General features: G+C 39.0%; 1 protein-coding gene across 8 annotated transcripts in view; it reads left to right on the forward strand.

Moving 5' to 3' along the window:
• MTSS2 (MTSS I-BAR domain containing 2) overlaps positions 1-15,631 on the forward strand; it is a 1,242,959-nt gene that overhangs the window by 1,086,837 nt on the left and 140,491 nt on the right. For all 8 annotated transcript variants that reach the window (XM_044081300.1, XM_044081304.1, XM_044081301.1 and 5 more), the window contains one exon: positions 3,720-3,817. In XM_044081300.1, coding sequence (XP_043937235.1) covers positions 3,720-3,817 — 98 coding nt within the window. The remainder of the gene's footprint in view (positions 1-3,719; positions 3,818-15,631) is intronic.

A 15,631-nucleotide genomic window follows, 5' to 3' on the forward strand; every position in this document is an offset into this window, starting at 1 on the left:
CTTATACTGCCTTACTCTCCCTTCTTCACTTACTTCCTTACTGCTATGCTCTGAAGTACATTCCCCATGTGAAGCAGAATCCTTCCCTAATTCTATTCAAGCACAATCTTGGCCACTGAATGGGAAATCAGAAATTCAACCTGGCCCAGCCAACACCTATGTCTTTGATGGAAAAGGCAGGCATTAAGCCATGCACTAAATAATATATACCTCTTAAAATAACCTCTATAGCAAAATAATTTCTGGGATATATTTAGGTTGCATTGCTAGGCTTATAAAGGCTCCAGCGATGATCAGCCTAATATACACCTAAGATGAGAAGTATGCATGAAGACTGTGTAATGTGTTTCCCAATAATTCCATTGGCAAGGGGAGATGGTGCCCCTTAACCCTACTATGCCTTCTAAAACTAGCCAAAAATGATTAGTATATTCCACCCCTTACAAACGGAGTTAACATGCATACAGTTATTTGCTGAAATGAATGACTGATTGGTACTACAAGCACATGGTCAGAAAATAATGCATGGAGCTTGCACTCAGTATTCTCACAAACAGTTTAGGTGAGAGCATGTAGTGTAGGCTGTCTCTGATTCTAGTACACATACCTCAACTGTCCCTAATTTTGACTTAAGTTTTAGCTCTGTCTCTCTTAATTCTTGCTAAAACTGTAGCCTTTTGCAGAAAACATGACAACTTACACTTAATGAGTAATGACGGTAATCATGCTTCAAACTTACAGTTCCACAATAGCTACTTCAAATGGTGGAAGTCCATTGATAGCGAGCTACTAGCATGTGAGAATACTCTACCCCATGAGACGTAATACGTTATAAAATGGGCCACATCACTCTGTGGGGTTTATGAATTCGACCTGCAAATAAAACAGGAAGCTAGCTACTGTAACATTATTCCCATGTATGTATACACGCATGTTTAAAAAGGCATTTGTCGTCTGGTAATTTGCAACTGAAAAATTATTGCCTGGCTTGGTTTTCTACTCTTGAAAGATGACCTTGAAGTGCATGAAACATATCTAACACACAAATCATCTCACCTTGCCGTCATACTTTCTCTGAATCCTTTGACACCAACCATACGAGATAGACCCGATGATAGACAATACTCCATAATCTTCTACATGGGAAGGCATTTCACAGCACTTCCATGACAGATGCCTCTAAATTACCAAGTCTTCTGTTGGAGACAATTAAATGCAAGAAACCCAAAGATGCTTCCTTAGTCTACGTCACTAGAAGTCTATAAAAGTTCACTTTCTGATGCATATAAAGAAACAAGCCAGCCCAAAAGCAAAACAGTACTTCAAATATTGGTATCTACTGTGATAGTCCTAGATTGGCTCTTGTTATTGGCTAACCTGTGTGCTGATTGGTCGGACTCTCATAACAAATGAATATGTCTGGTTGCTGAGAAACAGGAGTAGGAAAAATGGGTGATTTTAAAGATGTACGACTCTTAACATGAACACTGATAATTTAGGTGCAGTCATAAGGAGATATGCTCTCTTTTAGAGAAATCAAATCCCTCTTCTACAAGGTACAACCATCAAGAAAATTGTAGATGGATGGAAGTAATGAAAGTATGGGGAATGCAGCCATGCGGTTGGGCAGGGGGGTCTTGTGGCTTGCCCACTATAAAAAAAAAACAGGTATTAGGTGTAACAGCGAGTTTGCCTCTTCACTGTTGTTTCACAGACTTCACTTACTTTTTTGTGTGTGTTTCGGGACCCACATTGTTTTTTAGCAATGTAAATCACTTTGATCATTGAAAATGTGAGGAACAAAATCACATGTACATTAACTTTGAAAATTGCTTCATGGTAAGACACAGATAAATAAAAGGATACCACTATGCTGAAAGGAAACCTGCTTGAAAGACCCATTTGACCATGATCAGATTTTGAGTGAGAGATCCAAGAGCGTCTAGAAGAACCATTACCCAAATTGCCTTCAATACAGGTATGCATGCAACACAGTTAGAATAAGGGGTACAAAACAGTGATTTTTATAAATTAAGGAAGGAACAGCTGGAGACAGATAAAGTGCACACTTTAACTCTAAAGTGCAATATTTAGGGAAATGCATATGTTTTAACTAAGTAGGGGGTAAGGCTAAGAAACAATTTTTAAGTTTGCTTGAACAGGAATTTCTGGCCGAATACCTGCAACTCCTTTTGAGGGATGTTTTAGGACCCAGCGTGCTGCACACTCATGTAAGAAATGCAAACTGCAGGACACAGACCTATCTACCATGACAAACAAGTACTGGAATTGGAGCTATTTCAGGGATACAGTTAACTCGAGTGTTAAAATGAAAACGCTGTGCTACAAATAGTGTTCTTACTTTTTAATCCCTCACCCTCACCCCCACCCCCAACACACACACACACACACACACACACACACACACACACACACACACACACACACACACACACACACACACAGATTGATAAAAATCCATACGGAGGACTTCACAATTTAACTAGCTCTTTCAGCATTATGGTTTACTTTGTTTACTTGAGATTTGTCATACTTGAAAAAGATAGGTCAGAAATATTCTAGAGTAGAGAGACCAGCGCTCCACAACCCGTGTGCGACATTGACATTGTCCCCTGTTACACTAAATGGTGTGATCCCAGAGGATGTGTCACATTGACATTGTTTCCTATTACATTAAGGTGGTATGATGCCTGGAGATATGTGACATTGACATTGTCGCCTGTTACACTGAGGTGGTATGATCCCAGGGGATGTGTCATGTTGACATCGCTTTCTATTACATTAAGGTGGTATGATCCCTGGAGATGTGTGACGTTGACATTGTCCCGTATTACATTAAGGTGGTATGATCCCAGCGGATCTGTGATATTGACATCGTCCCCTGTTACACTAAGGTAGTATGATCCCAGGGGATGTGTTACATGGAGAAGTCTCCTCATTGTTCACTTATTTAGGGATGTCACTAAATGTACCCAGCCTTACTTACTGACTTTAGCGGAAGACTTTCCCTAAGTAAGAGGGGGATTGAGCTCCATATTTTAGCAACTTCATTTTATCAGAGTGGGGTGGTGAGTTAGGATATGCGTGACAGAACAGTGGGGTGCATATTACTGTATATTCAGGGTATTCAAAGGATGTTGTGCAACCTGTGGTGTATTATAATGATACTGGATATTTATATGTGTTGATAGAATGCCTTACAGCCAGTGGGCCATTATATTGAGATGTTTCAATATATAGATGTGATTCATAAGGACAAATGTTATTTGCAGTCACAAGCATTTAGCAGCCCCAGTCTGCCCCCCCATCTCCCTTCCCCATAGCTGTCTGATACCAAAGTTTGTTCTTCACATCTGCATGTTTCATTTGCTGTGGTTTAGAAGTTATCCATGGACTGTAGAAACTCTCCACCCACATACAGACAGACTGGGGGAGGATGAATTGGGCTTTTGAAAGCTAAGTTACCTTCAAAGACACTCTGAAAACTTTGTAAGCATTGTTTTATGTATTAACTGCTGAAGATTAAACTGCATTAGTAACAAGAAAGGTAGCATTAAAAGTACTGGGTGATCAGAAGTCACTGAAACTGGAAGGAAACTTAATAGTAGCTGTAGCAGGAGTGCTTTCACTTTACTCTTACTGAAGCATTGTACAGTTTATGAAAAGGATAATAAACTGCATCCTTTTATGCTTTCTAGGTGATCATAGACTTGAAAGGATCAGACTATAGTTGGTCCTACCAGACTCCGCCTTCATCCCCTAGCAGTTCTGGCTCCCGGAAATCGAGCATGTGCAGGTATGTATAATGCAAGACAAGGGCAGGAAGTGGGATTGATGCACAAACAGTGTCTTCATATTGTATTACTTTATTTTAGTGCTCATTTCTGAAGGCTGACTTTGTTAGACTTCTGTGGTGGAGGGAAAGTCATACATTTTAAATGGCCTGATTTGTCATGCACCTGAATTTAGGTACAATAGCATTACAATATAGTGGCATGCACAAATACTTGTAACTGTAGAATAATGACTGCTTACCATATAATCAGTGACTTCCTGCCTCATAGTTCTACTTAAACTGAGCATTAATGGTGCAGTTGTAACATGCAGTTCAGCTGCTGGTATTCACTTTGCCTATAGTGGAGCAGATGTCTTAACCTATAAATGGTAAAATATAATGGGATTAAATCATGGAAGGTCATTGCATTATAAGTTTGTAAAATATAGCTATCCTAAGTCCCCAGGTTGTGTTTTGTCACTGGGGGAACCCATATGGTCATTGAAAGTACAAGGTTATACTAACATTCAACCATTTAGGCAAAAAGAGTCAGCAAGTTACAAGTTACAGAGCAGGCATGATGAGGTTTGATTATACAGTGGACACCTAGAACATCTGCGAACAGGCAAGGCTCAGGTTTGTTTGCCTGTTTCCTGTTATACTGACATTTATGGAAGTTTTGATGTGTGGGTGTGTCCAGTGTCATAAGGTGACCATGAAAAACTTGACACCCCTGTTGTACAATGCAGAGCTTTGACTCTGATTTGCCAGTCTGCTCCAGTCCTCTGGGATATCAGCCCTAACTTGCTATAATCCCAGGGGATGTGCGACATCAGGCCTTGTTACCTTAAGGTGGAATGATCCCAGGGGCTGTGTGACAAGGACATCAGTCCCCTATTACCTTAAGGTGGTATGCTTCCAGGGAATGTATGACATGGACATATGCCTCTGTTGCCTTAAGGCAGTATGATCCTGTGGGATGTGTGACATGGATATCAGCCCCTGTTATCTTAAAATGGCATGATCCCAATGGATGTGTGACATGGAGAAATCCCCTCATTGTTCACTAATTTAGAAATTACGTGGCCAACCAGCAATCAAAGGCCAACATTTAAACTAAGGCAAAAAATAAAATGAAAACCAGTACGGCAGCCACAACTTGTAACATGCAGTTTTAATAAAACAACATATAAAGAAAAGATAAACAACATTGTATCATTTAAAAAACTTTGCAGCCAATCACAATTTAAAAAAAAATCTAACCAATAAAATTAGTGATTTAATCTACGCCCCTTCAAGGCTGGTTTCAAGGATATACATCCATTCAAGCCAGGATACCTACCTGCTTGTAATCTTAAAATCCATTCCCTCTCAGGCCTTTCAGCACTGTTGACCAAATCACCCCATCTAATACGTTTATGAATACACTGCAATACCTTAAAAGAAAAAGCATGTCCATTATTATCCTTTACGCATTTGGCCAGCGCATTCTTTTCATTACCAGATCTAATATCATATTAGTGCCTTAGAATTCTTTCAACTTATTGTTGGTCTTACCACATAGAAACAATAACAAATTGTGCAGGTAGCTAGATAAGCAACATGTTCTGTATGACAATCAGCATAACCTTTATGTCTAAATATAAAATTATATTGCAAATGTTTAAATATTTGTTCTTTAGAAATAGCTGAAAACGTTTGGCACAACTGACATGCATAAGTACCTATTCTAGTTGATGTCCATTTAATTTTGTCCCTTACACTATTATTGTTGTCATGAGAAAGTTGTCTTTTCAAATTTAAACATTTCTTAAAAAGAAAAGTAGGTGCATTACCAACTATCCCCACTATTTTCTTATCAACTGTTAAAAATCTCCAATTCCTACGTATAACATTACATAGAAAACCTACATCATTTGTGTCTCTAATAGCAAACCTAAGCTTAGAATTTACATGCATATTATGTGAATCATGGTTAACACTTGTATTTCAATAAGAAAAAAAGGTTTACAAGATGTCCTTCTATTAGTAGAAAGTTGATCTCTAATCTTATCCAACATCCTCCTGTTATACCCTTGCTGTGAAAATTATTCACTCATCAAACCTACAGTTTTTTCAAAGTCATTCTCACAAGCACACAGTCTAGATGCTCTCATAAATTGAACTTTTATCACATTAGAATAAATATAATTGGATGCATGCTTTCATGTACCAATAGACCATTATTCCAACAATCTTTACGATATAAAGAAGTGTCAGTTCTACCTAATGAATCTACAGTAAGATGAACATCCAAAAAATCTATATTAGCACTCGAAGTATGCATAGTAAATCTCAAAAAAAAATAAGAAGTGGTTTCCAGATAAACAATAAAAGCATCAATCTCTTGCTCAGTACCTGCCCAAAGAAGAAAAATATTGTCCACAAAACGACAGTAAAATGTTATATATTCTTAATAAAGACCAACTTTTAAAACAAATTTCTCTTCCTAATCACTGGTAACCAAATCTGCATACAAATTTGCACAGGGAGTGCCCATTGCCACCCCCCCCCCATTTTTGGAAATATATTTCATTCCTGAAAATGAACTAGCGTTCTTTCAACTATAAACTCCTCACCCAATACACGAACATACAAAAGTCATGAACAGCACCACAACAAGGTCAAGCACACCAGCAGTACTATAAAAAGTCTTCTTTAATGACAATTGAGGTTAAGCGCTTTCACCCACTAAACATAGGCTTCATCAGAACACTGATACAAAATTTGACATTCATTTAAATACTATTTTTGGTGCCAAAAAACAACAATTAAGTCAATTTCTCAAAGTGAAAGTATATAATATATACTTCATGTTATCCACATAAACTCTCAATAATATTATGTACACCACTTATCTAAGTGGAAATGTATAAAAAATATATAAAAATTCAACTGTGTAATGAGTAAATGCATCACTTCGTTATATTAAATAAATCCAAAAAATTAAATATATGGATGTTATAAAACATCAAAATGTAAATATTATATGAATGATGAAATAAAATATTAAAAATATCACATACATTGTGTATGTTCACTAAACTAAGTCAACATCCAATTTATACAGTGTAAAACCAATATATAATTCATTCATTTTTCTAATATATATATATATATATATATATATATATATATATATATATATATATATATATAAGTATAATATGTAGTTCATTGATAAATAACCCAATAAAACCCCTAAAAGCACAAGTGTGCACAAAAAAATGCATGGATGTTAAATATAAAAAAAATTAAGTATAAAAAAATGTATGTTAATGAAAAAAAATACATTAATAACTACTAATGTTTAATTACATAAATATTTACATGTGATACTTATCATTTCATTCACCTTATATACTGCATTTTCCTAAACATGTCATATAAACTAGCGTCACTCATTTACATTTTTGAATCAAAACAAGTTTGATTGTAATGTGATCATTAAGCCCAGGCAAAGTTGATGCATCCGTAAAAAGTTGCCACCAAACCTCCTTGTATCCTAATACAGCCTTAAAATGCCCTCCCCTAGGGTCAATCTTAATATTCTCCAAAATGGCGAACTTAAATAAATGATGGTTGCCCTTTTCCTCAATGTACCTATAAAGTGCGTTGTTGTTATCTCTTCTTCTGATACTATACAAATGATCATATATTCTCTTTTTTAGACTCCTCTCAGTCTTTCCTATGTAATAACCTGTACATACCATACATTTGGCCATATAAATCACTAGCTTGGAATTGCAGTTTCCCTGCCTAAACATAATCTTTGTTTTATTAACATTGTCCAATGTCACACCTTCATCTTCCATGATGGTGTGACATTGGTTACAACAACCACATTTTGTTGTATGTCTGATGTTAGCACGCCATCCACTACTCATTCTACCATACTCTAAGTAAGTCTTAATATTACATCCCATTTTATACACAAACTTGGGCTTGTCCCCCAATATATCTCTGATCTCCTTATCAGCCATCATTACATTCCAATTCCTTGTCATTATAGTTTTAACCTTATTAACATATGGACCGTATTCAAGTATGCAAGCACGTTGGTATCCTTTGTTTGTAATTTCTGGACATCTACTATCACTCTCCATATTATTTACTCCCAAAAGTGGGGGATATCTCTTACCCCATTCACCAATGACATATTTCTTAACATCCTTCATCATCTTAGTGGGATATCCCCTTTCTCTGAATAACTGCAAGATGAATTCTAATCCATCTATTATTTCTGTGTATGTGGACGTCATACGTGCTGCTCTGATACATTGTCCCTTAAAAATATTGTACATCATTTTTCTTGGATGGTTACTTGTATATTCCAAATAGCTATTGGAAAAAGTACTTTTTCAATAAATTCTAGATTTAAATCCACTCTCTCCACTGGAAAATAAATGTATCCAAATATGCTAGTTATATGTAAGGAATTGGAATGTAATGATGTAATGTAACAAAGATTATGTTTAGGCAGGGAAACTGCAATTCCAAGCTAATGATTTATATAGCCAAATGTATGGTATGTGCAGGTTATTACATAGGAAAGACCGAGAGGAGTCTAAAAAAGAGAATCTATGAACATTTGTATAGTATCAGAAGAAGAGATAACAACAACGCACTTTATAGGCACATTGAGGAAAAGGGCAACCATCATTTATTTAAGTTCACCATTTTGGAGAATATTAAGATTGGCCCTAGGAGAGGGAATTTTAAGGCTGTATTATGATACAAGGAGGTTTGGTGGCAACTTTTTACGGACGCATCCACTTTGCCTGGGCTTAATGATCACATTACAATCAAACCTGTTTTGATTCAAAAATGTAAATGAGTGACGCTAATTTATATGACATGTTTAGGAAAATGCAGTATATAAGGTGAATGAAATAATAAGTACCACATGTTCATATTTATGTAGTTAAACATTAGTAGTTATTAATATATTTTTCTTTCATTAACATATTTTTTTATACTTAATTAAATTTTTTTAATATTTAACATCCATGTGTTTTTTGTGCACACCTGTGCTTTTAGGGGTTTTATTAGGTTATTTATCAATGAACTGCATATTATATTTATATATATATTTTAAAAAGGAATGAATTCTATATTGGTTTTACACTGTATAGATTGGATGTTGACTTAGTTTAGTGAACATACACAATGTATATCACATTATTTAATATTATTTTATTATTTCATCATTCATATAATATTTACATTTTGATGTTTTATAGCATCCATATATTTAAATTTTTGGATTTATTTAATATAACGGCGTGATGCATTTACTCATTGCACAGTTGAATTTTTATATATATTTTATACATTTTCCACTTAGATAAGTGGTGTACATAATATTATTGAGAGTTTATGTGGATAACATGAAGTATATGTTATATATTTTCACTTTAAGAGAAATTGACTTAATTGGTGTTTTTTGGCACCAAAAATAGTATTTAAATGAATGTTAAATTTTGTATCAGTGTTCTGAAGAAGCCTACGTGTAGTGGGTGAAAGCGCTTAACCTCAATTGTCATTAAAGATTTTTTTAAAATATATTTCATTAGCATACACAAAACATTATTCTCTAGAATGAGCTCCAACAAGGAGCAGATGGCAGCAATAGTATTATTAGTATAGTCACTTTTGTTAACCAGCAAACCTCTCACTGCTTCTATACCACATTCATTTGGGATAGAAGTAATTCTTTACATCTAGAGTAACAAATAAACATCCATGAATGCCATCAGATGAATCTGTATATTCATGTAGCGCCAAAAGAAAGTGTTGGGTGTCTTTTAAAAGAGTGGGTAGAGATGAGAGAATTGTTTGCTTTCTGTCCACAAAAGTGGAGAGGATTCTGTGACTCACCCTCCTGCAATAATGGGACGTAAGGGAGGATTCACTGGGTCTTTATGAATCTTCAGTACCCCTTTAATTACTGGTAACACAGGATGCATCACATATAAAAAAGCATATGTGGATTCATCAATTAATCTAGTCATTGTAAGTCATGCAAATTCCCTTGAACAGATCTTATATTTTTTTTGAAGTCTTGCTTTAGTGATTTTAATATGTGTCATCTTCTGTTAACATAAGGTACATATGCTGACAATAATCACTGTGGTTCATAACCACCACAGCAACCCCCCCCCCCTTATCTGCTGGTGTAATAAAAATATCAGTGCTTGTTTTAAGGGCCTCCAAGGCACGTTTCTCATCAAGAGTCATGTTGTAAAAAGATTTCTGATGTGGTGTGTACAAAAAAGCACAAATATCATTCTCACATATCTTGATAAATGTATCTATATGTGGGGGTAGGTTTCTTGAGTCTCATTTCATCATTGACAGAACTATTCCCAAATAGTAATTTCAGAGCACCATTGTGGGTAAATAAGCTTAAATAAAGTAAAACATCACTTATATTTGATGAAGTAGCTGGAATGTATGTTAATCCTTTATTCAACATAGAAAATTATGATAGCTGCAAAACATAATCCGATAGGTTTAGCACCAGATTGTTCATCGACAAACTTTCCTGGTTTCCTGTGACTGTTCTGTTGAGTGCTTCCTCATCGTACTCCCTCTGCTGGTGGATTATGGCATCTGCATAGGATGCCATCATTACCGGCAGAGGTGGAAAAACCTAATTGGATGGTAGAGTAATTTGGGTCTGGCCCCGATGGTCTCATGATTCACTGCACTTGCTATAAATGATGGATCAGAAAGAAATTTGTTCACAGATGCAAGGGAATCATTTGCTGTAGCATGTTTGCATGCTCTCATTTCCTCTTAGCTTCTTCCTGTCTATCCCAAATAATCTTCACAAAATCATTTTCTGCTTTCCTTCACATGTGAGTGAACCACCATAAGCTGTTCTCCTTGACCTTCTCTACAATTAGGACTACATTGTTTTTTGCCTTGATGTACTGATTTACTCACCCATCCCACAGCTGCATCCCAGCATCCCTCTTGGGCACTTCCTCTTCTTCACCTCAAGTGTACTTATCTCCCCTGCTTTCACTGTCCAGTTTTTTGTATCATACAGAAGTACTAGTCACTCGACTGCTTTTTACAACATACTTTTCAGCATCTTTGGCTTTCTTCTGTCATACACTAAGCCTGACACTCTGTGCCAGTTGGCTGTACCCCCTCTAATTCTAGCTTTAACCTGCTCATTCAGATTTCCCTTCTCTTCAACCTCCTCTATCAGATACTTGAAGCTGTTAGCCTGTTCCACTATTTTACTTTTATCTCAGTTTTCAGTTTCCAGTTTATCCCATTTGCTACCATGAAAACTGTCTTGTATGTATTTAATTTCATTCTATGTACCCTCAGTTTTGTATTCCATTTCCCTGTTCTTTGCTGAAGTTCTTGCTCAGAGTCTGCCTGTAATGGCACATCATCTGCATACACCAGCTTTGTTGATCTGTTCCCTCCAGTCTGTTTGCTAATGTCGTCCATCAGCAGTCTGAACAGCAGTGGGCTCAAAGTTGAGTCCTGATGCACACCCACTCCCACTGGGAACCCCTCTGTGAGGCTGAACACTGTTTGTACTTGTGTAATCCTTATGCATATCCTGCACTGATTCTACCAATGTTTCTAAGACTTCATATCATTGTAGGACTGCCCAAATCAGTTTCCATGGGAACTTTTCATGTAGTTTCTTCAAATTTATGGATGCCCTTTTGGACTCTTTCTTTTCCCCTATCTGTCTCACTGTAAACATTAGGTTATTTGTGCTGAATCCTGATCTGAATCGAAGCTGCTCATTTCCCATCTTACGTTCTACTACTCTGCATATTTTGTTTGTCACTCTCTCCAGCATTTTAATGCAGTGTGACAAGAGTTTGATACCTCTGTACTGGTAACAGATGTGAATGTAACCTATGAGGTTCTTCATGTTTCACTGTTGCAGTCATCACATTTGGGTTATCCCTGCTGGTTTAGCCCTCGGCCGGCCTGAATACCATACTTAGTATTTCTGCGTCAGTTGCTGTTGCTTGAAGACTGACACGAGGTCTTCAGGGGTATAAAGAAAGGCAGCCGATGCCATTACATCAGTCTTTCTTGCCATGGAGCCCGAAGCTGAAGCAGTTTGCACAAGTGCCTGTCGGCCGCTACCTGAGTTTCATTTCCGAATTGAAGTTGAAGTCTTTGAAAGTTAAGTACCCCACTGGGGATCCTTTTTTCTTCCACTAATTGATGTCAGAAAAAGTTAATAATTGTCTCACCTGTGAAAAGTAAATACCACACCGGGACTTCCACTCCTACTGCGTCACTTGTCTAGGCCCAGACCACGACGACCCTCATTGTCAGTTCTGTGCTTTGTTTAACACCAGAACTATTCATCATCGGGCCCTTATTGTAGCCAGATATTTCCGTTTACAGTCCTCAAATTACAATATGGCTTCCTTAAGCCATCCAACAGCAGACCTTCTGAAAAAATGTAAAGATAAAGACAAAGACAGACCGCACAGGACTAAACCTTCTGACGATGCTTCCGCCAAGCTGGTTGTCAGTCCTCTGGAATTCAGTGAGGCACTTTTGCAGCCCCTGATGCCCGCTTTGATTAATTTGCAGGCCTCTACCGAGACCCTTTCAGAGTCCGGTATGCAGCAGACTACTAAGGATCCTGCAGTCATCTCTACCTTGGATGGGTCTGGAGCCACTGTGGAGGCACTGGCATCCTAGGAAGTCCTTTGCTACACTGAATCCAGACATAAACCAACACCTTCTTTCCCAGCTACCATTCTTTCTAAAACAACCGAGTTTCTTAGGCCCAGGGGTCGAACCACCCCCAAGAAACTGACTTCCAGCCATTCTTTGGCATCTGCTCCCTTGCCTCAGTCACAAATGCTTAGAATGGCAGAGGACCTTATCATGCTGATTAGGGGAAGCCAAGCCACGCCCTCAGAAAGAAAAAGAGATCTGTCTCCAGAAGTTTTGTCTGAAGAAAAGTCAGATGAATCTGATGCATCTGACTATGAAGCCCCTCCCTACATATGAGGATTCTGATGCAGAGGAATCTATTCCTTCAGCCTCTCCCCCAATACTTTAAGGGAGCATTTCAAATGGGAGAGTCAAGACTACCCATAGTCTAAAAAGAGACTCAGAGAGTTCCTGGACCTTCCACAGCACATGTCCGTAGCCATCCCCCAGTCCTAGATGTGATAGGTGATGTTTTCCTTGAATCCAGCTTGACACCAGATGCCCTCCCCCCTGTTCCCAGAAAGCCAGAGAGGTACTACAGAGTCCCTGACTCTCACAAATATCTCTTTAAAAACCCAACTGCAGACCCTGAGATCATTACTCAAGGCCCAAAAGGGGTTACAGCTACTTCAGCTAAAAATCCCACCCCCTCAGATAGGGATTCCAGAGCACTGGACAGATGGTTTAAAAAAGTATACACCTCAGCTACTCTCGCTGTCAGGGCACTCAAGTGTCAGTTCCATATGCTTAAATATCAGCAACATACCTTGGAACGCTTTAAACAAAAAAAATCCTCCTTTCCTGTATGGGCAGAATCTAAAGATTTACAGGAATTAATGCACTCTGCTGGTCAAGTAACTAAACACACTTTGCACTGCGGTTTTGATGCCCTAGAAGCTTCTTGCAGGGCAGCAGTCACTAGATCTGTCATTAGAAGACATGCATGGCTTAAGGAACAACTCCTGCCAGACCATGTCAAATCAAAATTGTTGGATGCACCCTTGCACAAAGATAACTTATTTGGTACTAAAGCAGAATAGGTGTTAAAATGATGGAAGAAAAAGCAAAATCTATGCAGACTGTTAAATATTTCTTACAGGTACAGCCCCCTAGGTTCAACAGGCATTTTCCTTCCAAGCACTGGTCCTTTCCTACACCTAGTAAACAGGGCCAGCCTAACCCCCCGTGAAAACAGACCTCCAAGACAGCAGTCCCATGAGTTTCAGAGATCTAAGCAGTGGACTGCCTCCACTTCAAAACCAGGGAGTTCTAAGCCACCCCCTTATGGCAAAATCTCACAATGACTCACCCCCCTCCCTACCTTGACTCTGCCCACTATCATATACAACTAGGAGGAAAACTCTCCCTTCACTCAGGCACCTGGGCCACCATTACCAAGAACCAATGGGTTCTGAACATTGTGTCTCAGGGGTACAAATTTTCCTTCCACACCCTTCCAACCCCCAAACGGTTCCTGGATCTACCACCAAATCAGTGGGCAGAGGCTCAAAAGCAAATCCATTCCCTACTCTCCTTGGGAGCAGTAGAACACGTTCCTGCAGAGCAGATAGGCCAAGGATTCTACTCCAGACTTTTTCTGGTACCCAGAAAAGAGGGCACCTGGCACCCCATCCTCAACCTGTCCATTCTAAACACCTTCCTGGTGATCCCAAAATTCAAAATGCTCACCCTCCAACAGCTGCTACCCATGCTGTCCAAGGACGCTTAGCTAGTCACCCTGGTCCTAAAAGAGGCCTACCTCCACATTCCCATCAGGCAGTCCTGCAGAAAATATCTTTGCTTAAGGGCAGGATCTCAACATTTTCAGTTCTCTGCACTTCCCTTTGGCTTATCTACTGCTCCCAGAGTTTTTACAAAATGCCTGGCTCTGGCCATTGCTTTTTGTAAACAAAGAAATATTCAAATTTATCCCTACTTAGACAACTACCTTATTCAAGCCGACAGCCAGGAAAAGCTGCTTAAAGACCTGCACTTTGTAAATGACCTACTTACCTCCTTAGGGTACACAATCAATGAAAAGAAATCCAAACAGGTACCCACAAAAAGGATAATCTTCCTTGCAGCAAGTCTGGACACAGCATCCCAGATGGCATACCTAACACCAGAGAAACAAAGTTTCCTATCAGCTTACTTCTCTCAGCTGGCCACCAGGCCCCATCTTTCTGCAAGGGCAATCCTGCAAGCCCTGGGGTTCATGGCATCTTGCATACTTCTTATTCCATATGCTAGATTGCATATGAGGAAACTTCAATGGTACCTAAAGAGTCTTTGGTGCCAACACTCTCAAGTTCTGGAAACTCTTTTACCTATTATTCCTTGCCTGAGGGAGGAATTTCTTTGGTGAGCAACAGCCTGCTCCCACGACAAGGAACTGCACTTCTCCCCACACCCCATTGCCCAGACCCTCACCACAGATGCCTCAGACTATGCTTGGGGTGCACACCTGGACAGCAGGTGCATACAGGGCCAATGGAACCCCCAGCAACTCCCCCTGCACATCAGTCTAAAAGAGATGATAGCTGTGCAGCAGGCCTTGATAGCTTTCAAACCCCTTCTCTCCCCAGGGGTTCTCCTAATCAAAACAGACAACACCACAGTGATGTGGTACATCAGTAAGCAGGGAGGAACTCACACCTACCAGCTGTGCAGGCTAGCCATGACCCTTTGGTGCAAAGCCTCTTCCCTGCATCTACACCTGGTAGCACAATACCTGACGGGCTCTCTCAACTCCCTGGCAGACCAACTAAGCAGAAAACTGTTGGACCCCCACGAGTAGCTGCTCAACAGAAACACTTTCTTACTAATAACTCAAAAATGGGGAACCCCAGAGGTCGGCCTCTTTGCCCCCCACACCAACCATCAGCTCAGCAAATTCTGCACCAGGGAGCATCACTGCAGGGCATGGAAAGTAGATGCCCTGTCCTTCCCCTCGGTAAACCTCTCAGTATATGCCTTTCCTCCCCTCCCTCTCATTCCCAAGGTACTGATTAAAATAAGGGAGGAAAAACCAAGGACCATTCTCATAGCTCTAGACTGGCAAGACAGCACTGGTAC

The sequence above is a fragment of the Protopterus annectens genome, chromosome 8.part0 (assembly GCF_019279795.1).
Source record: "Protopterus annectens isolate FY-2018-M chromosome 8.part0, PAN1.0, whole genome shotgun sequence".
In the NCBI taxonomy this organism is placed as follows: domain Eukaryota; kingdom Metazoa; phylum Chordata; order Ceratodontiformes; family Protopteridae; genus Protopterus; species Protopterus annectens.